This window comes from Ictalurus punctatus, chromosome 23 (genome assembly GCF_001660625.3).
Source record: "Ictalurus punctatus breed USDA103 chromosome 23, Coco_2.0, whole genome shotgun sequence".
Lineage (NCBI taxonomy): Eukaryota > Metazoa > Chordata > Actinopteri > Siluriformes > Ictaluridae > Ictalurus > Ictalurus punctatus.
In genome coordinates, this window is record NC_030438.2 from 15899026 (window position 1) to 15926100 (window position 27075).

At 40.3% G+C, this 27075-nt stretch overlaps 3 protein-coding genes across 4 annotated transcripts in view; 1 reads left to right on the forward strand and 2 right to left on the reverse strand.

Annotated features, from left to right (window-relative positions):
* Positions 1-849: 849 nt before the first annotated feature.
* rpp38 (ribonuclease P/MRP 38 subunit) lies at positions 850-2338 on the forward strand. Its single transcript, XM_017453451.3, has one exon. The coding sequence runs from the start codon at positions 1038-1040 to the stop codon at positions 2016-2018; it is 981 nt and encodes a 326-aa protein (XP_017308940.2). The 5' UTR covers positions 850-1037; the 3' UTR covers positions 2019-2338.
* A 45-nt stretch (positions 2339-2383) lies between these two features.
* On the reverse strand, positions 2384-13330 carry nmt2 (N-myristoyltransferase 2). Its single transcript, XM_017453450.3, has 12 exons — positions 13177-13330; positions 11600-11717; positions 11274-11418; positions 10722-10840; positions 10540-10631; positions 10094-10210; positions 9058-9228; positions 8810-8918; positions 8476-8646; positions 8150-8317; positions 6715-6852; positions 2384-3935 (listed from the first exon to the last, which is right to left on the reverse strand). The coding sequence occupies exons 1-12, from the start codon at positions 13284-13286 to the stop codon at positions 3915-3917; spliced, it is 1479 nt and encodes a 492-aa protein (XP_017308939.1). The 5' UTR covers positions 13287-13330; the 3' UTR covers positions 2384-3914.
* A 2103-nt stretch (positions 13331-15433) lies between these two features.
* fam171a1 (family with sequence similarity 171 member A1) overlaps positions 15434-27075 on the reverse strand; it is a 37616-nt gene continuing 25974 nt past the window's right edge. For both annotated transcript variants that reach the window (XM_017453448.3, XM_017453449.3), the window contains exons 6-8: positions 21771-21890; positions 20117-20231; positions 15434-19734 (exon numbers count right to left, since the gene is read on the reverse strand). In XM_017453448.3, the coding sequence (XP_017308937.1) occupies positions 18138-19734; positions 20117-20231; positions 21771-21890 (1832 nt within the window). In that variant the 3' untranslated portion in view covers positions 15434-18137. The remainder of the gene's footprint in view (positions 19735-20116; positions 20232-21770; positions 21891-27075) is intronic.

A 27075-nucleotide genomic window follows, 5' to 3' on the forward strand; every position in this document is an offset into this window, starting at 1 on the left:
ATCATTCAATTCAAGCCACCAGTCAAAAAAGTAAACAATTGTAAGGACTCAATAATAATTTGTGCTAAAAATTTAACAACTAAATAATCAGGGACCCTCTGATTATGAATTCATAGACCCCACTCTGACAACCACTAGTGTAAATGATGAAGTGAATTTTAAGGTGAGATAATGATGTTCTTTTTAAAAAATGCATGCAAGCAGTTACATTTGTGTAACATTCATTCATTAGTTCATCAAAACCTATAATATCTCCATCTATCCATTTTCTATACCGCTTATCCTACACAAGGTCAAGAGGGGACCCTGGAGCCTACACCAGGAAATTTGGGGTACACTCTAGACGAATGCCACCCCATCACATGGCATAATCACACACACATTCGCACACATTTGGAAATGCCAATGGAGGAAACCAGTATACCCCAAGGAAACCCCTGAAGCATGGGGCAAACTTGGGATTTGCACCTCCAACCGTGGAGGTGCGAGGCAAGCATGCTAATCACTAAACTAGTGTATTATAGAACTACATGAGCCAGACTAACATTGCCAATCCTGTGTTGTAAGACAGTCAAACAGCAGTGAACAGCAAGTGCAGTTCAAATGTCAAACGATTAATAACTGTTAAATGGGTTAATATAACAACCACCACCACCATCACCACAACCCTTCACCTGATGTCACGCTGTATTTATTAAACTGCATTAAACCAACTAAACAGCAGGCGGCGCCAATACTTTAATACAATGCGTTTACACCTCAATGTTAATGCGGCGATCTGCTGCCCACACTGCGGTCCAGTAGGTGGTGGTAATGCACCTTTAAGTTGGTCTGCCAACCGCCATTAAAAACCAAAAGAAGAAGAAGAGCACCAAAACAAATATGGCCGCCTCCATAATCCACTCACACGCTGCAGCTTCAGAGAAAACGCGGTCTGTGCCAGGTTTTGATGTGGGACGGGAGAATAAAGAGCTCACCGCTGCAGCTATTTTGAAACGATATTAAAGCAAACGTTTATAGCGTGGCTGCAGTGCAGGATGGCCACACCGGGGAAAGCCACGAAGAAGGAGAAGAAGAAAATGGTCCCAGTGAAAACGTCTCTTAACAACCCGTACAACTTAAAGTGGAAGCCGTTAGAAAAGGGGAACGCGCGATTCATTCTGAAAACGGTGACGGAGAAACTCGGCTCGCTCGAGCTCAGAAAACGACACGTGAAAGTTTTTCGAAAGTGGCGACGCAAAAGAAAAGCCAAGAAAGGAAACTCTAATTCAATGGACACCAGTGAACCGACTCAGGAGTCACAGGAGCGAGGCTGCTCAGATTCAATGAACACCAATGAACCGGCTCAGGAGTCACAGGAGCTAGGCTGCTCAGATTCAATGAACACCAATGAACCGGCTCAGGAGTCACAGGAGCTAGGCTGCTCAGATTCAGTGGACACCAATGAACCGACTCAGGAATCACAGGAGCGAGGCTGGACCGATAAGCGCGTGAGGAGCGAGCTCGCCATCGGCATCAACGAGGTAACTAAAGGCCTGGAGAAGAACGAGCTCGGCCTGGTGCTGGTGTGTGACTCGGTGAAACCCGCCCACATGACGACCCATCTCATCTCACTGAGTCAAACCCGCTCGGTTCCTGCGTGCCAGGTCCCGGGTCTGAGCGCGAGTCTCGCGGGATCTCTTGGTCTCAGCAGCGTGCTCGCGCTCGGCTTCAAACGCCAAAGCGACGCGTTCGCCGATACAATCGCGGCCCTCGCGCCCAAAGTGCCCCCGCTGGGCGTGGCGTGGGTGCCTACAGGGACGGGCGCGTCTGAACCGGAAGTGGTCCAGGTATCAGGAGAACCCGAGCAGCAGCTTGAAGACACGGAACCGGGGAGGGGGAGAAAAAGAAAACTGGAGGATTCCCCTGAAGTTAAGAAGGACCAGGTCACTTTACTGCAACCTCTTAAAGTGAAGAAAATCATCCCAAATCCTTCAAAAATCCGGAAACCAAAGATAAAGAAAGCAAAGCAGAAGTGATCATTAGTTCAGGGGGTTTTAGGGGTCACCTAACCAGAACATTTTTCAACTCCTGGACTATTTCTGGCCTCCTGCGACCGAAAATCCTGAAGAAATTTCATGATGCATGATGTCACAATATTTAATTTTGCTTACAAATTGGCAGTGAAATAGTGATGCCATCTTATGTGAAATGACTTCTTTTTTTTTTGTCACTGAAAATGTTGTGTGTACACAAATCCAATTTCCAAAAACCAGTGAAGTTGAGAATAGAAAACAAACCTCAGTGCATCATGCTTATCCTTATCATATACTAACTGTATTAAACACTTCAGAACGCACTTAAAGAAATTATACCACTTCTTTTGAGATTGAGTGAACGAGAGTTGTTACAGGTTCAGATGAATTTTATTTTATTCAAATAATCCATGCTGGTATTCATCGACGCATCTTTAAACAATCAGATATTCAGGTGGCCACCGTGTTTGACATGGTGCTGGTACAATTGATCTTTTAAGTTCATTTGAAGTTCACACAACCTGCAATGGAGTTTAATAAAAATCTTCAGAGAAAGCTGAGGGTCATTTCAAAACTACATCAGGAATTTTAAAAAAAGACCTCGTAAATAAGGCAAGTACTTTGGGTGACTTTCATGAAGGGGGAGGGAGGGAGATCATGCTCGGTTCATACAGCAAGCTTCAGGACTGCATACACACACGCACGCGCACACACACACACACACACACACACAGACATTCGCAAAAAGCAACCTGGCTTTGAGAATAAGCATCTGATTTAAAATGTGAGCTTATTGTCTAATTCTTTTTAAGATTGTAATTTGGATGTGCTTTGAAGGTCTGTAGACACTGATATATATGTCTTTTATAAGAGAAGCAGGAACACAAAGGCGTTTTCTACTGTATAAAAAAAATCATTAATGCTTTTTTAAAGTCCCATGTCACAGCACTTAAATCAAGTCATGAGCAAATTTTCAGCTGCATATAACCAGAAGCGCAGGGAAAGCTGAGCTAGAAAGACTGCGCCATCATCAAAGTGATGATGCGCATGTGATTGTTCGTCTTGTCTGCTTCATTGTGCTTGTGTGTGAAAATTCCCAGCACAAGCCAGCAAATGCATCACTGAACTTTTGCCCTTATGACTGACAAATGACACACACACATAACTTAAATACAATTCTAAATATCAGAATTGTTTGAAATAACAGACTAAACACTGAGGAGTGAACAAAATTAAAAAAAAACGAGGCTTCACATTCTTCTAGGTTTGCACGCCCTCGTGATCTAAACACAAAAGATACATCGTCTTAAAAATGCACACTAGATCGTTCGAGCTCCATTAAGAGCATGTTGTGCTTCGGAAAAGGAAAAAAAAGAAAAGAAAAAAGTGATACATTCTTCACGTGTATGCAGCAAAACCCAACCGAGAGCCAGAACCACAGCAGCATTCCCTGCCCAGAGACCCTGCCCTTTCTCAGCCCCATTGTAAACCACAACACGTAATAAATATCGCATATTAACTATACAGGTTCTAGTTCTTTCACACAGATTCGGAACAAAATAAAGGAAAAGGGTTTGAAGGAGTTCATCTGAGAGACGTGCACTTGTCTATCATGTATGTGCATTTAAAAAACAAAAAACAACAAGAAAGAGACATTAATAGTTGATGCATGTCTTAAGAAAGGAATTGCGTGTTTACAGTAAGAAGAAGAAGTCAGTCTGAAGCTGATGCTTTTCACATTCTGCCGATATTTAGAGAGGAAAAGTTTACGAGAGAATCTCTCATAACAAAAATGAGACCTAAGAGAGCCGCGCGATGGAACTCATTCACTGAATGGATTTTCTTCATGTTTTGTTTTAACTACCGCCCGTGTCCCGTGGACCTGAATGTAGCAGCTGGTTACTGTAGCACGAGGCCAACCTGAAAGAAAGGTGAGAGAAGTTAGTGAGTGACACACACTTCAGAATGTCTATTCAGAATCAGTAATTATTTGCAGTGTTTTCAGGTGCTTTCATATGATCAGCGTTAAGTCTGTTTGAATGGAAACCTCTGTGAAGTTCTTTAGGCAGGTTAGAATGCAGAAATAACACTGGTGTGGACCAAAACAAATCGGCCAGAGGGTGTCTGGTTTCAGTCTGCACGTTACTCGATTCATACGATTCATTTGCAGTAAGGAAGTGATTCGACTCTGCAGGACAGGAACATAACATGCTGCATTTTGGGGTTTTTTTGTGAGGCAAGCTGCTAAACTGAGACAAAGTACAGAGCTTCAGAAATGCTATGTGTTCTGGTTAAGCAGAGAAAAAATAAATGCTGGATCTGATGCACAAAATATACAGGTGCAGCTCAAAAAATTTGAATATCATGGAAAAGTTTGTATTTTCCCCTGCAATTTAATTCAAAAAGTCGATCTTTCATATATTCTAGATTCGTTACACATTAAGTGAAATATTCACGCCTTTTTTGTTTTAAACTTGATGATTACAGCTTACAGCTCATGGAAATCAAAAATCCAGCATCGCAAAATATTAGAATAAAGAATTTATAAGATAGAAATGTCGACCTTCTGAAAAGTATGTTAATTTATGCACTGATACTCGGTCGGGGCTTTAATTGTTTTGCATGAATTACTGCATCAATGCGGTGTGGCATGGAGACACTGCTGAGGTGTTCTGGAAGCCCAGGTTGGTTTGATAGCGGCCTTCAGCTCATCTGTATTGTTGGGTCTGGTGTCTCTCATAGATACTCTATGGTATTCCGGTCAGACGAGTCGGCTGGCCAATCAAGCACACCAATACCATGCTCAGCAAACCAGTTACTAGAAGTTTTGGCACTGTGGGCAGGTGCCAAGTCCTGCAGGAAAAGGAAATCAGCATCTCCATGAAGCTCGTCAGCAGATGGAAGCATGAAGTGCTCTAAAATCTCCTGGTAGACGCTGCATCGACTCTCGACTTGAGAAAACACAGTGAACCAACACCAGCAGATGAAATGGCACCTAAAATCATCACTGACTGTGGAAACTTCACACTGGACTTCAAGCAACTTGGATTCTGTTCCTCTCCACTCTTCCTCCAGACTCTGGAACCTTGATATCCAAATGAAATGCACAATTTACTTTCATCTGAAAAGATGACTTTTATCCACTGAGCACTGGTCCAGTTATTTTTCTCTTTAACCCAGGTAAAGGCGCTTCTGACATTGTCTCTGGTTCAGGAGTGGCTTGACACTTGGAATGCGACGCTGTGACATTTCTATATTATTCATTCTTTATTCTAATATTTTGAGATACAGGATGGTTGATTTCCGTGAGCTGTAAGCCGTAATCATCAAGATTAAAACAAACAAACAAAAAAAAGGCTTGAAATATTTCACTTTATGTGTAATGAAGCTAGAATATACGAAAGTTGAACTTTTTGAATTCAATTACAGGGAAATAAATTTACATTTCCACGATATTCTAATTTTTTGAGGTGCACCTGTATAAAACTAGTCATTTCTAGAAATTCATTTATCAATTATAAATGTATTTTTAAATCCCGTTTTATTTTTTTCAAATTTTTTTTTTTAAACATTCAGACTGTGCAAAATAACTAACAGGTGTGAACTACACTCTTAAGTAGACCCTGAAGCCAGAAAAAAGGAACTCCATACTCATGTTAAGGTATATAAAGCATAGTTTTGGTAAACATTAAGCTGTACTTGATTTGATGTAGCTGTGTGCTTGTTTACAAATTAAAAGTTTTATTTACATAATTAACATAAAAAGATGATGAATATAAAAATGAATGAATTAATGTGTGTGTATATGTGAAGATATGTAAACCCATATTGCAATACTTAAAGACATTTTCATGATACATATGTATCACAATATGCTGTTTTGTGGAGTTACGCTACAATAAACTAGAAGCTCAGATTTTGGAACACTTCCAAAAGATATAAGTGTTTAACATGGAAAAGGAAAGAAGACAATTTGTGCAAAAAATATTTTAATACTCGACTACTTTGTTGCTTCAGTGTAACGATAGCTTTATAAAAACAGACACCTGATGAGACTCGTGTTCTGAAAGAAGTGCATCATTATGCAATTAAACTGCGGTACTGACAGTACTGTGCAAAAGTCTTAGCCACCTTTTTTTTTTTTTTTTAAATTAAAAAACAAATTTAAGTACAAATTATGTTATGGATTTTTTTTAATGACTTCTACATTATCGAGTCAGTACAAAATCATTTTAGATTTCCCCAACATTAGTTTTCCAGCACAAAATGAAATGTTACAGAAACATGTTTGTATGTCAATAAAGAAAGCAGCATAGTAAGTGGTAAGAGACACTTTTCAGATAAACACACAATAAAAGTCTACTGGGTTTTTCTGCAAAAATAAGAAGTGAGTGCGACAGTTAAAGTCTCCAGAAGAACCGTGGCTGCTTCTACAAGATGCTCAATAAAACTTACAGCTCATTTCCTTATAAAATTGCACTAATTCTTCCTGAGACTACAATTTTTTTTTTGTCACACCAAATATTGACTTTGTTTCATTTATTACTGTTTACTGCTCTTTATAGTATATAAAAATGTAGAAACATTTAATTAATTTTTGAAGGCATCTTTGCATGTGCCTGAGACTTTTGTATAGTACTGTACATCGCACCATCAGCCTCATGTGGATACTTCTTTAAGTTCACTGCTTTTCGCTTACCTTCTCAGGCTCCATGCCAGGACATTTCCAGTTGTAAAGGTAATACTGAAGGTTCCCGTCTCCAATTCCGAACTTGAGCTTTTCCAAGAAAGTCTTATTCTCCATTAAATCCAGAGCATTGAACACATCAAAGCCTTTCTGTAATAGAAAGAAAATCAGAATTAGTCAGCTGATTTGTTACACGAGCTAGGGGAAGAAAAAAAAAGTGTAACTGATTATACAGTGCTAATGGTACACACTACTGCTCCTTCTTTTTCATGCTTTTGATGTTAAATATATACATATACACTAAAAAGTTTCGAAACACTCATTCTTTTTTTTCCTTCCACATTTTAGAATAATAATAATAATAAAGTCATCAAAACCCTGGAGCAACACAAGTGGAACTATGGGGATTAAGTTGTGATAAAAAAAAAAAAAAAAAAAAATCAAAAATAAATCAAAATAATTTTTTATTTTCTATCAAAATAATTTCCAGAAATGTATTCTTGGCATCCAAACTTTTGACCGATTGTGTGTGTATATATGGTTGGGGTCAGGGGGAGTCAGGAGGTTAAGGGGGGTGCTTATGATTAAGCCAGAATCTGTCAACTCAGTTCACAAATTATCTATTTTTTTTTAAGTGTTTAAAATAAATAAATTATAGTAGGGAGGTCACAACCTGATTTGGCACACCTGAATTTTGTTTCCCGTTATTCTTATTGCTTACTTTCTCTGTAATGAGTGTGTGTGTGTGTGTGTGAGTGTGTGATATTGCAACGAAGCAGCAGACAGCACAGTCACAATAGTGATCAGGCCCAGGAAGAAGTAAAAATACACTCACAAAAGCCAGAACCTCTTTTTGCATACTTGAGGTTTTGCATGTATCCTCTCACACACACATTTGTATAATCATAAACCAGATGTTGTGCTAGAATATCTATCTACACCAAGGTTCCCAAACCCCACGAGGTCACTTGATTTACAAACGGGGTCATGAAAAAATCTCATATATTGTTTCTCAAAGTTCATTTTACACTTTCAACTTGGAAAGTTGAAAGTTCCAAGTTCAACTTGGAAACCAGGCATACTGTGATTGGCGGTACAGTATTGTGCTGGTTTGCCACCTAGTGGATATATCGCTTTTTAAATCTTCCGGATGTGCACAGGATACGCAGCGAGTTTGTGAATAATAATGATTGCGGTACCGCTGCTTCTGCATGCGCCCACAAAATCACGCATCGAGTATAAACCAGGCTGCTTTGTGTCAGGCTGTAACACACCTCACCCAAGCATGGATTGTCCTATAATTTAATATGAATTCCTATATATTATGAGATGTTCATCTAAAGGTACCACAGCAATCCTAAAAGTACCTAATCCTGCATTAACCCCCATTATGCTATTTTTTTATAAATAAAGTTGTCTGAATTTATGTAATAGTTGCGTTCTTCACCAGTTTTGCAAGGATGAGTGCATCGTTCATCAGATCTATCAGCGGTGTCTCCGTGTGCACGTTGTAAAAAGAGTAAGCTGCCTTTAGGCTTTTGTGCAGTGGGTGGTGCATCACTGTAGACGGCAGCGTGTAGAAACTGATGAAGTCGGTCAATGTGCCACCGGAACCCTGAACAAGATGACGACGAAAGGAGATTTAAATACAAAATCCAGGAAAAGTAAAGCATGCCACTTTACAGAAACTGCTCAAATAAGAAAGGTGTTCCATTAAATGCTCAACTAAACACAAAGCTAGCTGAGGTCTGTGGAAGCATATAAGCAGTGTACCTCCACCACGTATGTGTCGATGATGTTCTCCTGTGGGAGGAACCAGTGCTGCACCTCCTCCTCCCCCATGACGGGCTGCAGATGGAACCGGCTCAGGTATTTCTGCAGCAGTGCAGTCACCTGCTGTACGTCACTAGCCGCCATCGGCCTCAACCCAGGAGTGCGTGTGCTCTGTGGTGCAATACAAGGATAAAAGTTTCCACACAGATAAAAGTAGCAGATCTATATGTATATCCATGCCAACACCATTATACTGTATGGACAAAATTATGCAGCATAAGCATCCTTTATAAATACGTCTATATTTCCAGAACACAAGTCAGGAAAGACGTACGTCGGGTAACCTGTAGAGCTTCATTGTTCTTTGTAGTGTCATGTTTCTGCTAAGGTGGGAAAATTTCACCTCCACAAGCTTCCTCGGGTTTAGAGAGCGATGCCAGTACCTACAAAAACAGTACAAAAAGTTTCAGTGCAAAGTAAAAAGAATATTTTAAAATTAAGATTAACATTTAGACATTAATGATTCATTGTTCCACGTGTGTGTGTGTGTGTGTGTGTGTGTATGTGTGTGTGTCTTGATACCTGCATGTGGAGACGGGTTTGGGCAGTACCACCCCAGCGGTGTAGACCGCCTGGAAAATACCCTCTAGGTTGACCCGACGCGTGATCTCTCGGATCAGAACCGGAGCTACGCGCTTGGAGCGAAGCTTTTTGTGCACACACAGGAAGTTGATCTCTACCATCTTCTTTAACCTGAACAAGTATCAAAAAAAAGAAAAGAGAAAGAAAGACAACTTTATTGGCAAGAGATTTTGTTATTTTGAAAAAGAAGTCACTGTTACCATGCTGAAGTTGATTAAAGCACTGTTTTATTCCCCTTATACCACTGTGATTTGCCAATGATTACTATATTTTACATTTATTAACGAATGACACGTCATGCTGTTCAACCATTTTATAGTTACATTTAAAAGTTAGTTCATATTACCACTTACCTTATAGCAGCTACACATGTGCTTCCTCAACAAACTCTCTTATCTCTCAAAGTTTAAAAACAACGACGCAGCCTTTTGTGTTACAGAATAGAAATCTGTTATAAAGTGCTGACAATGCCCCCCAACCCCCCCCCCCCCCCCCCCCCCCCCTTTTAGAATAAACTCATCAAAACTCTAGAATAACAAGTGGAACTATGGGAATGATGATGTGATAAAAAATCCTAAATAAATCAAAATAATTTAATATTTTATCATTTTCAAAGTAGACACACTTTTTGCCTAGAATTTACAGAAATATATTTTTGGCATTTTCTCAATTGATTTCTTGAGGAATTTCCCTGAGATGATTTTTAAACAGTATTAAAGGAGTTCACACCGATGCTGGACACTTATTGGCTGCTTTTCTGAATATTTCGCTCCATGTCATCTGTTTAAAAAATATACGTTTTTGTAAATATAACGTTAGTTTTCTAATGAAAGAAATGAATACGTCGGCACAATTATATTTTTGTCTACAACACAGATTTCACACATTTAAATCACACACCTTCGGATCAAAAGGTTTTTAAGATCATGAGAAACATTTCAGTCGAGTGTCTCCAAACTTTCACGCCCACACTCACATGTCGTAGATGTGGATGTCAGCAGGAATGGCACTGATGAAGCCCACCAGCTTCTTGTTGGACGAGACTCTCACACCACAGTGCCACTGAGGCAGCCAGCCGGGCGGGCGCAGTGCCCTGAAGGAGACGGGCGAGGAGAAAATATTTTAATAAACAGGTAAATACAGCATCACTTAACATGCCAACCATACTAACACCACTTGCATATGGAATATATTTTTAAACTTGATACAGATGCATTATCAAAAGGGCCATTCAATTCAAATTGCACTTACTGTTTTGCATTTTATAAAAATAAATAGATAAATAAATAAAAATACGTCAATTCCTTTCCTAATTCCAAACGGAAGCTGAACAAATGCTTATAAGCTAATATAAGCTACATAAGACTTTCCATGATGCAACATATAAAAAAATCAATAAACAATACACCATTTTAATCTTACCATTTGAGAAAGTTAGGAGAATAATCAAATCTGAACATGTTGTCATCATCCTCAACGTAATTCTCATTCAGCAGCGTGTACAGCTCCTTCAGCTAAAAGGAAATGAAGAAGAGAATGCAAATCACTAAAAGCAGGTACGCAGATCAGAAAAGAACATACGAGTTGGTCTTACACACACTCACCACTTCAGCATTGCTGAGATCCAGTGTGTCCCACATAAAACCTTGCGGGAGGGAATATGGCTCCTGTCGGACATTTTCCTTATCCGGCTCAATCGGCCCGTGAGTGGTCACCACCTCGTCTGTGATCAAACGAAAGAAATTTCACACAGATATACTGTAGGAAACCTGGATCCAGCCATGTTTGGGTCTGCTAAACATAACCTGATTTAAAATTGTAACATTAAAGTCATTTCCATGTTCAGATAGGAAACGATGACGTAATGATGGGTATTACTGGCAAACTATAAAATTACAGCCTGATGAATTTCCAACAGGGACACTAAAATCACTTACATTTTTTTATTGGACATCAATCAAAACACACCCATACACCCTCACGTGCTCCTGCAGTTCATTTATTTTGTACCCACCCACAATATTTTCTAATAAACTCAGTTGCTCAAGTACCTTTAAGAAAATGTAAGCAGTTTCACATCAAGGCTCTAAGACTGATGAACCGGACTGTATCGATCCATATCTGTATCTTCAGCTCTGATTGAAAGAGGAACTTACTGAGCTTAGGGACAGGCTGAGTGTCCCAGAATTGGTACTTGTGCTTAGTGGCCTCGTCTATGTTCTTGGCGGGTCCTTGACATGTCGACAGCAGCTCCATCGCCCTCTGAATGTCCTGCAGCTTTTGCATGGGAATGGCTGGATTCTGATAGAGAAGCGATGACGAGTAAGTTGGATGCGTGAGGTCACTTAACAAGAACCGTATTTAAACTACTCCCAATCTAAACTGAAAGTAAAAAAAATTACTAGCACAGTAGCATGTCACGTTATGAGTAATCATTTCTAGGAACAGGAAATAACAGCTTCTAACAGATATAATAAGTGACCTTTATCTCCTGAGAATCAGATGCAGAATCAGACTTGGTTCCTCCTGAGCTAGGTTTTTCTTTCTTCCTCTTCTGTTTCTTCTTTTTCTTCTTCGCACCAAGGTCTCCACCAGGACTCCTGCACAAAAGCAGATCATCTTTGGATCACGGATGGAAGTTCTAACCTTAATACTGGACTCTAGTTTAACACTGCATAAATAACAAATCGCCTTCATCCGTCATGTTTAAGAAGTATAGCAGAATACAGACTGCAATTTAATTTACTGAGACGATGCGTTGGTAATAGAGACTCTGACAGACGATGGTATTGTGGAAAGCATATTTTTCAGTTATGCTAAACGAGGCTTGTTAATCTGCCTAGCAACAGCGAGAACTTTTTTTTTTTTTTTGCATCTTGGATGCCTTTTCTGTTAACAGTTTACTGAGTCAAATTAAAGGGACAAAACTTAAATACACACTTCAATAAATGTTAAAAAGGAAAAGGAAAGAAAAAAGTCAACAACTGGGGTGGTGTGATGTGTTATCACCCCAAAGTTGATTATTTTCCGATAACAGCATACCCTGAAGTGTTTTGTCCTCACACACCACAGCAATTTACCAACGATTTTTCCTTTAATAAAGAAATGAATCATTTACTCCATCCATTTATAGTGCGATGCTTTTTGACACAAGTTATTTCCACTTTTCACTTAAGTGCCCTCTCGCCTGAAGACTTTCCCGTGGTGGAAAACTGTGTCATCGTCAGACGTAAAGCTTTAGAACACTGGAAACTCAGTCTATAAACAATAAAAGGTGCAAAGTCTCCTGACAGAAAACTTCACCATATTAACAACACACTACTTTACAGAAATCCGCCATACACGTACAGATGAAGTAGCTGTTACTATAGAAACGAGCGCATTAACATAAACCCAGCCGGAACTACTTTCAGAGCTGCAGTTATAAAAAATAAAATAAAAATAAAAATACATACTCCTGCCCCTTTTCTCTACCTTCTGACCAATCAGAATCGAGAATTTAACAGCGCTGTGGTTTATCATCACCATCTAATTAACGCGAGTATGTTAAGCGGTTTCCACAATGCTGAACTCTTGCGGAAGTAGAAAGAGATTAAAATACAGCTAGCAGGTTAATGAGATTATTGACGTTAGCTAGCTAGCTAACTGACACCACCGCTAGTCATGTTATCTACATGGAGCTAAGCTAGTAAACACAGCTAAAGTGCTCGAGCTTTTCATTCAAACGTGGCCCGTTACTGTGGCTACAGAAAAGCTGTTAGCTCAAAATGACAAGCAGTAAAGAAACACAGCCACACACTGGACTCAATATACTGCACATATGAAAAGTCTTGACCAACTGCAGCACCGTTTGCACTTATGATAGCTGACAGCTTTGGTATTGTTTGCGGTTATTGTTATAATTATTATTATTATTACGACTATTACTAGCCTTTTTGGAAATGAATGCTAAAGCTGAGCTAGTGTTAGCATCTAATCTCGACCATTATTAACCTTTCAGATAAAACTCTGTACAGTCGCTTCGGGAACGTTTCAGGAAAAACACACGAAAAAGCGTACCCTTGTGTGTGTTCATTTTCCTCCTCGTTGTCTCCGTCGATGCCGCAGGTGTCCTGGTCGTCCAGCTCCAGGCTCTGCTGGCTGGCCGCAGACTCGCTGTCCTCCGCCATCACGGATGGAGAGAGAGAGAAAGACTCTAACGGGCTAGTGAAGCTTACCGCAGTAACAGCGCCGCCTGCTGGAAAGTGTCCATCAACGACTCTTCATAATAAGAGTTTTTGTTTTAGTGCTCATTATAGGCCTTTCTCACTTCCGCGTTCACAAAGCGGAAGCTGCGAATAATAGCGAAAACAACCTTCCGCTCTAGTCTGTATCAAAGGCAGCGAGGAATTATTGTTGTCCCTAAATGCTCTAATAGTTCCACTGAACAACCCTAGATCAGTTTTCATTCTTTTTTAACGTGTTATTCGCAAGGATGAAGGCAAAGATCATGTACTGCGAACGCGGAAGTGTGATAAAGACCTGTAGAACAGGGCTCAATAGTCCCTGTTCACAATGACGTCAGAAAACTTCCGTCTTTCCGCAAAGCAGTGTATGCGTACGTCCGTTTTCCTTTGCAGGAATGTGCTAACTAACAACGTGAAAGGTAAAGATTAGAATAATAATGTTTATGTATTTACAGGTTCTTATATTTTGATTATTTTTGACAAAAGATCATTTCCTGTTTACAATTCTTTAACGTGTAACTGCCTTGGATGGGAAAGTAGGCTAGCTAGCAGCAACTAGAAAAATGTGCGTCGCTCTCGGCCTGTGTTGCTACAGGTTTACTAACAAAGTATTAAATAGTGTTTACTTTTTATATTAACGTATAATTGCACAGCACAACATTAACCATGAATACATTACTGACTTTTATCTAACAATACACAATCTATAGCTAACATCGGTAATATGGAAACACGATTGCAACAAGAGTTTGCCGTCTGTGTTAGAGTAAATGTAATCAAGAATAAGGACTTAAAGATTTTCCATTAGCAGAAGAGAAAGCCAATAACTACCGTTATCCTAACTCAATACAAAAATGCTTACCTTCATAATCAAACAGGTACTGCCCAACGAAGAATTTGTATCCTTGTATAAAGTTTATAACGCATGCCGTAAGTGAAAATTTGTCTGCAAGTTCTTGAACATCATCTAGATGATGTTCAACTATGCTGGCGGAAGTAGCCATACACTGCTTTGAGTCATGTGAAAAGGGTCTGTTCTTGAAACTGACTGGTCAGGAAGTGTTGATTAATTAAAGAATGTCGTGCCATTCATTAATACATTTAACATTCAGTACGCTTACCTGGACAACAACATTCCGATATTAAGACGATACTCTGGTTAAGAAACTAGTATGTAAACAGTGATTATTGATGGCCTTAATCCGACTAAAGTCATACTTGAAGTAAAGACAAATGGAATTAAGACACGTGGAGTATTCCTGTTTTGGTCCCATTATCGACGTGCATTACAGACATGTACACAGCTTAACCACACTATTAGTGTCATGTGGGAGTTTTCACTGCATTTTGCGACAGGACACGTACACACACGGCAGTGCTCAACCGTTTCATGGCAAACAAGAGAGCACGGCTGCATCCGAAACCACATACTTACCTACTATATAGTAGCCGAAATACATATTTCTACTATATAGTAGGTAAGTATGCGGTTTCTGATGCAGCCCATGGTTTCAAGCAGTCATCTATTTGCATGTATAGCATGAAATTATTAACTGCACTTGAAGCTTTTGTAAAATTAAAAATGAAACACCCAAAGGTTTCTTCCTCTTAAAACATGTTAGGGAGTTTTTCCCTTGCCACCGTCGCCACTCAGTGGCTTGCTCAGTCGGGATAAATTCACACCTTTAATATCTGTATACCATGTTGATATTTCTGTAAAGCTGCTTTGAGACAATGTCTATTGTAAAAAGCGCTATACAAATAAAATTGAATTGAATTGAAAACTGTATATGGGACCATAACAAAGACCAACTGTATGTTGATACGTGAAATTCTGGAGGGACGTCGGACAAACCTGAACATGAAAGGAATATTCTAAAAGCAACTTAATCGGGATATTGTCTTATTTAGAATAAGGTCAATAACTACATTACTGCTGTCCATGTAAACGTAGTCATTGTAATTGTTGCTAAATTGCTGTGGTATAAAAGGAATAACACACTCCAGTCCATACATGTTGTAGCATGTTGTACCTTCAAACGTGTAGTTCCCTTGTAGCGTTTTTATTTATTTATTTTTTATTTAAGCCGCCTTCTACTTCTTCCTTTGGACATTTAATGTTGAACCACAAGTACATTTACTTATTTAGTAGATGCTTTTATCTCAACCAAATGTCCAGTTGAGGCGTTTAGGGTTAAACATTGTAGGCAACAGTTTTGCTGGACGTTATGTAAAGCTTTGCGGTATTGAACTTCAAACAAATACAATCCTTCCTTTCTGTGCTCTGGCCAACACCACACCCTAAAACCTCTGCAACATGTTTCCTCTCCTCTGAGCAGATCATTTACAGCTTTCAAATATTACGAAAGTTGCATTCACACACATCACTTCATGGCAAATCAGTCGCAGTCTTTGGATTTGAACTCATACCCTTGTAGTGGTTAGGTCCATATGCACTGCAATCACTTGGGGTTTTTTTTTTTTCCAATTTGAAATGCAAAAAGTAAACAAGATGTTTTGAAAGTTTCTGGCTTTTGGAAAAAGAAGTATTATAAAATGCTCTTGAACTGCTCCTTTGCTTGTTTTTCATCATTTCATATTCATTTTGAGGTTCAAATTAATGACGAAACAACCAGAATATCATGACTCAGCAAGTACTGAGTAGATAAAATATCATCCATTAGTGGCTGACGTACCGCAACTACGGATCATTATGAGGCTTTTAAAAATAGTAGCAGGGTAATGGTGATTGTGGAGGATGACGCGGCGGTTGAAAAAAGCACCAGGACTTTCCGGTGCTGCAGTTTAAGAATTTTTTTTAAATCTTAACCAGAGAAGAGCCAGTAGATGACTGGACAGTTGAAGACTGGAAAAAGACCAGGCCATGATTTTATAATCGTTATCTGTCCAGTTTGTGTAAACCTGTACCCAATGTAGTTTCAGATTCCTGTTCTTAGCTGACAGGTATAAAACCTGATGTGGTCTTCTGCTGTTGTAACTCATCCACCTCAAACTTTTAACATGTTGTGTGCTCGGAGATGCTTTTTTACGCTCCACGGTTGTAGAGCGTGTTAATTTCCGTTACCGCAGCCTTCCTGTCAGCTTGAACAAGTCTCCTCCCATCAACAAGGTGCTTTATTGATGTTTTTTATTTTTCCACACAAAGCTCTACAGTGTGTTGTGTTGTGATGAAAATCCCAGGAGATCAGCAGTTTCTGAAACATTCAAACCAGCCCATCTGGCCCCAATAACCATGACATGGTGAAAGTCACTGAGATCGCATCCGCATCTCCCCCAATTCTGTTGTCTGACGAACATTAACTGAGGACTTGTATCTGGATCATTTTATGTACTGTATATGTATTGCCACATGATTAGTTGATTGGATAACTGCATGCAATACGATTGAGCCCATCATAGCTATGATAAATGGAGAAATATTCCAGTGCAATTCCCTGACATGAACACAGTGGATTAACCTTTTGCAACAGGCGTTTACTACTGTTTCTCAAAATCATAAGTAGCTTTAATTAAATTATTTTTTTTTAAATTGTGGGATAATTGGACTCCTTTATATCATAAGCGACCAACCGGTCCAGACATTTAAAAGGAGATTGTTGGGGAGTGATTGCAAAGTGGTTATGTCTCAAGGACAGCTTTCATATTCATACAATGTAACACACACACAAACTACATTTTTCCAAGGAGCGACAAGTGTAGCATATTGATTCATACACAAACTCCGAAACACACAACGACACGCTCTGAAATATGCACTCCTTCTCCACAGGTGGAGAAATACACAGTAGAGACACATCATTCATACACTGTACACGTACAAACACACACAAGGTTTATGCACTACATTTAAAAAAATACCAAAAAACAAAAACAAAAAATACAAAGCATAGGTATGTAATAGGATCTAATCTGCGAGGAGACGTGATTGTAAATTAACGCATCTGCTACATAGGCACTTCAGACACACGGAGCATTTTATGTGTATGACCAGCAAAAGAGAAAAAGAACTATTTTTCCTGAATAAAACGTTCACTTAAATCGTGTTTAAAATCAAAAACGGCGAATACAATAATAAACACATAATACGCTTTCAAAAAAGAATAAGATTAATAAAAATAACCAGAATTAAAGCAATGCATAGCTGTGCGTGTCTAGACTGAAGTGTGAAGCACAACAGGAAGCTCACACATGCTCCAGTGAATACACTGGATTATTGTACTGAGGAGGAAATACTGCGTTTGATTGATGCCAAAGATTCAAAACTTTCCTCTGATGGGGGGGGGGGCAAACACTCACTCGAGAAACTGAAACCACAGGACGAAAATTAAATCTTCATTAGATTTTCAGTCACAGATTCATATCAGGAAGACTTTCTGCTAAACCATGACTGAGCGATTTTGTTCAGCTAAGTGCTGGGACACAGAGGACGAACACGTGATTAAACATTTACCGTGGACAAGACGCAGTGCTCAGTGCTGTATGCTACCAATTGAAGATCCTATTGCTTACCTGAACGCCAGCAGCGGTTCATAAAGCTAAACATCTCACCTTCGTACAATGGCTTTCGTTTGCAGTTCGTTTAAAAAGGCATAGCTGTTGTGCATAAATGTGTTTAGCGGAGCGCTTTTTGTTCAAACACAAGCAAGTTCCCGGAAGTGATTATTGATTTCAGTCGCTTCAACTTTTCACTTTTTTACGAGTAATGTAAAAGTCAGACCCCAAATCCTTCAGCCAAAAGGCAATTCCACAGGTAAAAAGGCCAAAAGTCAGGGGTCAATTGAGGTTGAAGGCAAGCAGTGGCCTCTCCTCGCGCCTCTGCCATGGACTCTTCTTGTTCTCATCTATGTCCTCAGGAACAGCCAAACCATCCGGGGCACTGTTGCTCGAGGAAAGCTTAAGGTGCGTTTGGGCACGCTCAGTCCTCACTATCTGTTCCTTGTCTCCCCTTGACTCATCTTCCTCCTCCACGGTGGGATCTGGGAGCGGTGGAGGGGACGGGAGCGGAGGAGTGGGGAGCATTGGAGGTGAAGAAGGCATTGTAGGCTCTTCCTCGATCTCAGCTTTGGGCAACAAGGGCCTGAGTGAGTTTTCTTCCGGGCTGCAGGCAGGAGTTTGGCTCTCACTCTCATTGGGTTCTGAATGAGCATTAGCATTAACGTTAGCCTTTGTACCCTCCACAAATACCAGAGATGCACATTCCACAGTGGGTGACATAACCTGGGCCTTTCCCTGACCTTTGGCCTTGCGGCCTGGAGTGATGTCACTCACGTCTACACCCGAGTCCAGACTGGCATCGTTGCTGCCCACAGAGCCGGCGCCATGTGCTGCCCTCTGCAGATCGATGTAGGAATGGCGGATGTGCGCGTTCGAGCGGCCGTCCAGCGACACAAACCAGGCTCGTGGGTGTGGGAGGGGCTTCCCACCCCTCAGCTCCATTAACGTCTTCTCAGCCAGTAGCTGATCTTCTCCGTTCATCTGCACCACCCCAAGCGCCGCCTCACTTAGCGAGTTGGGCATGGACAAGGCTTCAGGCAGCGCTGCCGTCCACTCATCCACTGTCCCTCCTGCTGCCTCCCTTGCTCCTACTTTCCCCTCCTCCACCCCTTCGCCTATGTGGTCCTCTTGCCCCACTTCACCTTGAGGCTGATGGGACGCATTAAGTTCTGCACGGATGCTCTCGAGCTCACTCCGCTCATCTGACTGGAGCAGAAGCGCTTGTCCTGAGAGAGGGTGCGTCCCAGGCAGCCGCATATAGTGGGCGGGGATGAGCAAAGTGGGCCGGCCTTTCTGATATACGGCTCCACCCTGGCTTACCTGGAGCTCCGACGTGCAGCAGAGCAGTGCTCCGGGACGGGGCAGAAGGCCTGGCGGGCGCTCTAGCTGATCCACGGAGCGTGAGAGCAGGAAGTCAGATGGACGATGCTCCGCCCCCAGATCCCTTTCTGGAGAAGCTGTGGGTGAAGTCGTGGATGCAGAAAGGCAGAGCTCGCGTGGACTGGCCTTGCTCTCTGAGGACAGGCGACCAGCTGAGGCAGCGTGGTGCAGTGCATACGGGGATGAGGATGAAGCAGATGCATGGAGATGATGGACGGTTGAAGAGACGACGGAGGTGTAACTGCGACGATATTCACGCTGAGAGCGACTCCCGAGCTCGTTCCGAGACGACACCAGCTCATTGGTGGAGGAGTCGTGAAGGGCGGCTTTCAACATGGGTGTGTGCAGGTCTGCTTCCACACCCACATGGTCCAGTTGGGCCTCGTTAATGAGGTTGAGGTGGGACATGGATGTGGCTTGGTCTCGTTTGGAGCTGTCCAACGACGAGGTGAGAGAGTACTTCTGGTGTGCTTGTCTTGAGCGTGAGCACTTTCTCCTGGTCACACGGAAATGGGAAACAGGAGCGCGAACGTAAGAGAACATCTCTGCTGTCGACACCAAAAATTCCTCCACCACTCAATCACCAGTTAATAATAAGGTGCTAATACCAAATACAACTGCAGATACTTCATTCTACAAATACTTGCTAACAAGCTGCTAGTACTAAATAGTATTAATTACAAATATGATTATGCTGATAATTGAAAATACTACACAATGGATAATACTTATAAGCTGCTAATACAGAATAGCATTTAAATGGGTTGCTAATACTAAATAATACTCAATGAATATTGTGTCCTTTGTTTCATGCGAATATCAAGAAACAAATGAAGGATGAGATCAGTAAAGGAAATGCACACAGAAAAATCACACACCTGCAGTAACAGAGCAGAAGACAGATGAGAAAGAGCAGGATGAGGGCCATGCCTCCCAGTATGGCCAAAAGGAACACAGTGTGGTATGTGCTGATGTCCTTTGCAACCACGGGTCCTGGAACACACACACACACACACTTATCTGTTAGCATTAAAGAGGTCATATGATGCTTTTTAGCATTTTCCTTTAGTGTGCAACGTATCCATTTGTGCATGTAAAGATCTGCAAAGTTACAAAGCTCATAGTCTTCCCCAAAGGGATTTATTCTCTCCAACAGAGAACCCTGCTCCAGACCTGCCTAAAACGCGTTGTTTTAAGTCCAGATTTTACTTCCGCAAACGTTTAGGTCACAATGTGAAATATCAACATAATTCTGCCCAAAGGCAGCCGTGATGAAAGAAGGCGAGGCTTCAGTGAGTTGTAGTGTTGGTGCCATGTCGTGGAGACACTGTGTGTTTCGGTGAGAAAGCAGGACCCCTTCGTTTGGCCTTCCGAAAACGGACGAAATTAGGAATCAGTGGTTGACATTTATTCATAACACCGTTCCTGAGCAGTACAACCCAAACATTTGTGCACAACACATTTACGGAGGAAAGCTTCCTGAACCTGGGCGAGTACGACACAGGATACACACAAAGGCAACTCCTGAGAAATGGGGCGATTCCCACTTTGACAATCATGAGCTTCTGAATCCAAACCTGCAAGTGTGTTTGATTATTTTATGAAGTATCTGCTATTGACTGTTTGAATGCGGAGTTTTGTGTTGTGACCCAGGGCTCAGTTGTAGACCTCTGCTAACGTTCTAGCTAAAGTTTTTGTGCTGAAGTAGTTTTGATATTCAGCTGTGGGAATTTTTTCCTATAAACGTGCAGAGTAACGTACATCCCTGTGACACAGTAACCTGTCTGTATTTTGTGTCTTTTTGTCTGACGATTTCATAAGCCAAATTAAATCATTATAACATCGTATCTGAAATGTAAGAGTTACAAAATAAAAACTTACCACCGTGAAAGTTCTGGTTGAGTTGTGTTTGCAAAGTCGGTTCGCAGTCTTTGGATTTGAACTTATAACCTTGTAGATAATCTGACTCGGGCTCGAACCAATACGGTAAAACCGACGACATTATTTACTGTTCATAACGGCTTTAGAAACCTTGGAAGCCGAAGCTCGCCATTATGGGAAGGGGCGTTACATTTCTGACACATGCTTGAGGTTTTTGGCCAATCACAATGCAGTGGGTCAGCTGGCCAATCAGAGCACTCTGGGCTTTTCGGAAGGAGGGGCTTTGGAGAAACCGGAACTCAATCGGAGCGTTTCAGACAGACTGGGAATAGTGATACTGCAATAACGTACAGTATGTGAAAAATAATGTAGTTTTTAAGTATCAAAGCATGTTAACCTATTCTATTACACCCAGTAAACAAAATAATGAATTTTTTAAAAAATGTTTAAAAAGTATTATATGAGCCCTTTAATGAAAAGTACAGACCTATGAAAGGAAGCAGCATGGCAAGCTTTGCTAGGTTTGCAAACAAATAAATTCTGTTACAATATATACAACAACAAGGGTTAAATTAGCTGGCTGTGATTTTCGTAGCCAGAGAGCTAAAGAGACAGGGAGAGGGAGAGATCCAGAGAGGAAGTGTGCATTACCTGTGTTTATAGGAGACATGGCTGCTACCCAGTAACCGAGCTGAGGGGCGATATAGGTAAGGATGAGCTCACCTCCTCCTTCTCTCTGCACGTAGCCCAAACTGCTCTTCAACCAAGCTCCTACACACACACACACACACACACACACACACACACACACTTTAGATGAACAACTTTCATCTATAACATATGGTGACTTTAAGCTGCTATTTTGATAGTAAAGTAGTTTATCGAGCAGTAGGCCTGTCATGATGACTGTTTAGGATGATATATTGTCCCAGACATAATTGTGATAAACGATATTATTGTCATTTTAAGATCATTTTATGCCAATTATCTAATAATAAAATAATAGCATAATTAAGCAAAGTACACCCTTTCAAAGAGCAATGAACTTTTAATTCTTAAGAATATTCAGACTCTAATACAATATAGTGAATTCTTTATGCATTAGTTATTCATTGTCCGTGTTTTAGTGCGTTGTTAGCGAGTTGTAATAATATGTTTGTTATGTAAATGTCTGATTAATCTCACGTGTGTATAGGATGCGTTCGGTCGGGTGTTCGTTCACCGTTCAGATTCAGCTCACGCAGCTTAAGCGGCTCAATCCCCGACATTATCGACTATAACTGGATTATCTGAAACGCTAGAACTATTCTTTTCTAGAATCAGCTACTAGATTTTTCTTAAAACATTGTTAGTGCATTGTTAATATCGTGCGTGTCATTTTTTCAACGGTAAGTTTAAACTAAAATCGCTGCTAGTGCTTGATACACATCTTAAACTCCAATGCACACAGTTTTTGCATTTTTTTTTTTTTTAAATTCGAGGTATATTCGAAATTTAATATGGCAGCCCTAGAGCAGACGAGAGGACCGAATGGCTAAAATGTTGCCGACATTCATTCTTATGTAAACAAAACGGCTAATATCGAGGTCAGCAAAAATGATCGAGGTTGCGTCCATATATCGTACGATAAGTCGATAACGTAATTATCGTGATGGGTCTAACAAGAAAAATTGCATAGAAAAACATTTAATAAAATAAAATACTGGTCTATTTCACTGTATAAAGCATCAGAATTGCTGTTTTTTGGTCTGGTTTAAGTGATTTCTTTCTATTGTTGTTTTTTTTCTCCTTTTAATCCAAGGTGTAATTAGATCAGGTTATGCTAAAAACATGAACACATATCAAACCCTGGTGTTAAAATGACAGCAATACTGCAAATATAATTACATCTCTATTTGAATGCAAACAGCAGGGGTGTTGTGTGTGTGTGTGTGTGTGTGTGTGTGTGTGTGTGTGTGCGTGCACCAAGATCTTTCCCAATCACTTCCTAAGAAGGAAGTAATCCAGTTATTCATTATTGATAAAATCAAACTCAATAGACCTTCTGTTGTGATCAACTATTGATTTGCATTTACATGCACTGGCATTTGGCTTGCTGTAGCTAACCATTTTAAAAGGGTGACACATCAAATACTAAATAACAACATTGTATGTGAAGGATAGAACATGACTTGGCATACTGTGACAGGAAAATAAATCAACACTGGGGTGATGTGATGCAGCCTGGAATTCCACTTTTTGAATTAAATTAAGGGGGGGGGGGACTTTTCCACGATATTCAAATTTTTTGAGATGCACCTGTAGATGGGCGTGAGATTATACGGGTCGTCTACCTTGGTGAACATCTTAAAACGAGTCAGAACTACCGTCAGAGCTGTCGGCTGTCATAGAAAAAGAATCAACACCTTCTGACCAATCAGATTCAAGAACTCAAGCACACATTAAACACTAAACAGAAAGTGTTAGAAGTGGGTTGTTTATATGTTCTGATGGTGGTAAAGAGTTTGCAATAGTTCATATGGTAAATGGTTATGGTTGAATCTTTTAAAGGTATTTTCACACATAAATAATGGAACTATTATATTATAGTAACAAAGTAAATACTGCATTTAGCAAGCTATTAAATCCACGAGAATTCACTGATGATTGTACTAGTCTTGTAGTAATTCACTAAGAAGACCACTAGGTGGCATTGGCAGTTCAAAAGCATTAAAATGTAATTACATTTGGCTGCTCTTTCTTGACTGATTTAATTACAAACTAAAAGAAGAGGAAAAGAATTAAACAGGAGCTACAAAGCTGATGAAGATGGTTTATGTTTGCCTGAGACCAGGAGTGGAAAAAGTACTAAGAAATTATACTTAAGTGAAAGCATAGATGTGTTACAATCTTGCTCAATTAAAACTAGACGTATCCAGAGAAAAAAAAAAATTGCTACTTTCAAATGTATTCAAGTATTAAAAAGCAAATGTTTTTAACTGATGAATTATAAGTTAATGTCATGTTTTCATGTAACTTAAATTACTTTATCCGAAACGGTTCAATCTCCGTAAGTTTGCTGCTCAAATGTATGATTAACGCTATATAGTTTGCTAATGAAGTAAAATATCATGTACAATATTTACCACTAGCAAGAATTTGATTTGCCACCTAGGCAATTATATTAGCTACTAGAATCGATGCTAATCTAACCTTGCATTAGCAAAGAAAACTGGGTAATTTTGTTAAATATTGCCAGTTAAAGTTAGCAAATTAGTGTCACCTTAACATACTTTTGCACATTAGATCGAGTTCATGCCTTCTACGCAGGCAAAAGGGATGCCTCATTTTATACGAGTCTTTGCTCACGCCAGCATTCTGAAACGTTTTAACTCTCTGCTTACAGAACCATGCGCTTGTAATCTGGGCAGAATGTGGTTTGGCGTTGTCCTGCTCTGGATGGCAGTATATGTTGCTCCAAAATGTGTACATATCTTTTTGCATTAATGGTGCCATCACAGATGTGCAAGTTACCCATACCATGACAGACGCTGGCTTTTGGACCCGACACTGATAACAGCTTGAATGGTCCTTTTCATCTTTGGCCCGGCGAACACGATGGCTGTTTTGTCCAAAAACTATTTGAAATGTCGACTCGTCGGACCACAAAACATGGTTCCACTGTGCTACTGTCCATCTCAGATGAGACCGAACCCAGAGAAGTTAGCGGTGCTTCTGAACAATGTTGATGCATGGCTTCTACTTTGCATAGTAAAGACTTAACTTGCATCTGTGGATGCAGCAGCGAATAGTGTTGACTGAAAGTTTTACCAAAGTATTCCCAAGCCCATGTCAGGATATCCATAACAGACTCATGACAGTTTTTAAGAAAGTGACGTCTGAGGGATCTGAATGCGTGTGATCTCCGAAGTGGTCTTCGACCTTTCCCTTTACGCACCGAGATTTGACCGGATTCCTTGAATCTTTTAATTGTATTGTGCACTGTAGAAGGTGAAATACCTAAAATCCTACTGATTTGTCTTTGGGGAATGTTGTTCTCAAAGTGTTGGATTATTCTCTGACGCAGCTGTTGGCAGATTGGCGAGCCTCGACCCATCATTGCTCTTGAAAGACTATGCCTTTTTTTGGAGGCTCCTTATATACTATGATTAGCCGACCTATGCAAAAACCTTTGCAGTTGATTAGGCAAAACATCAAATACCTTGCCTTTATACGTTTTGTGTTTAAATACAAGTCGAAAGTGCATTTACAAATCACTCCTCTTTGTTTTTATTAGCATTTTCCATACTGTCCAAACTTTTTCGGAATGGGGTTGTATACTGTACAAAGAGTGCAGTATGTCATTTCAATAACGAGCGTAATACATACCAAAATATTACTTACTAAGTATAGTATAGTAATGAATTATAATTATGAAGTAAAATTACAGACTGAACACAGTCAGTTTAATGGGGTAGAAAGAGTCACTGGGATGCACTGAAAAAGCAAGAGGTTTCGTGATGCAGCATATTTTCTTTGAATTTCCACCACAGCCAGTTTCTATCGATTGCCATTTGACCTGCACAGACTCAGCAACCCCTCAACACACACACACACACACACACACACACACACACACACACACACACACACAATGACACTGCAAGACACAATACAGCAGAGAACACTACGCAAGCATTTGCAGCATCAAACCAATTTTGCTGAACGAATGGAAAAGAGGACTAAAGAAAGGGCAAACACAATTTACATTAACTTTGGCTCTTTCTATTAATATAACTAGTCATGGCCAGTCTGCTGTTAAACTATTTAAAAGCCATCTTCCCACACTCATGCAGTTATGTCACATCATCCATTACATTCAAAACAGTACTTAAAGACTTGTTAGCTGTTACAGCTCTGCTCTAATGCAGAGTGTGCCGCTTTTAACGAGCTACAATTTTCCATTACATACCGCTTTTCTTCTTTTTTTAAGTGAAGAAATCATTCAGATATGACAAGTATTTATTTAGAGATTCTACAGCACGTGGGATTTGCTTAATGCACCGAAGCAGAGAACTCCAACACATAAAAACAAAGTTAAAGAACAGTTTATAATGCCAATTTAGAGTTTAGACAACTAGCAGTGTTTCGTGTTCATCCAAAAAAGCGGATTCGAATCGTAGCAGCAACGTGACGGAGTAAAAACGTGTTTTTAATCGTTTCACACTATTAGATACGGAACGCAAGGCATTGTAAAACCATTTTACTAAACCAAACAAACATTCATATAGGAGTCCTAATGAGTCATTATTGTCAACAGTGCAAGTGTGTACATGATCAGAGCAAGCTGATTATTTAATAAATGTTCCACAATCTGGAGAGTATATCTAGCCCAATCAACTGTATATTAACAGTATTTTATCTTAGTGTTGTATCCTATATCCTGAGAAATAACTACATCATAGCTCAGAAAAATATCATAGAAATGCTGACATGCTCTATTCACATGCTACATTCTGTAAAACAGCCTGCAGTATTTTTTATATTTATTACATTTAAATACTCTGACTTCTAGACATGTATTAAGCACCGTTACATGTAGTTGGCACTGTTGCCTCGTATCTCCGTGGTTGGGGGTTTGAATCACGACTCCGCCCCGTGTGCTTCGGGGGTTTCCTCTGGGTACTCTGGTTTCCTCTCCCAGTCCAAAGACATGCACTGTAGGCTGACTGGCATTCCCAAATTGGCCGTAGTGTGTGAATGTGTGCGCGATTGTGCCATGCGATGGGTTGGCCCCATGTCCAGGGTGTACCCCACTTTGTGCCCTGAGTTCCCTGGGATAGGCTCCTGGCTCCCCTGTGACCTTGTGTAGTATGGAAAATGGATGGATGGATGGATGGATGGATGGATGGATGGATATCGTGATGGCTAGTTTCTTCATTTTGGGCTTACATTTTTCTGGCCCTGAAATTAGCTC

Bases quoted from the DNA above. Each gene is read 5' to 3' on its own strand.
- rpp38 (XM_017453451.3), top strand. From the start codon at position 1,038: ATGGCCACACCGGGGAAAGCCACGAAGAAGGAGAAGAAGAAAATGGTC.
- nmt2 (XM_017453450.3), bottom strand. From the start codon at position 13,286: ATGGCGGAGGACAGCGAGTCTGCGGCCAGCCAGCAGAGCCTGGAGCTG. The intron at 9,229-10,093 runs GTGAGTGTGGGC...ATACTTGTTCAG, and splicing joins GACATCCACATCTACGACAT to GTTAAAGAAGATGGTAGAGA. The intron at 3,936-6,714 runs GTAAGCGAAAAG...CCTTTCTTTCAG, and splicing joins CTGGCATGGAGCCTGAGAAG to GTTGGCCTCGTGCTACAGTA.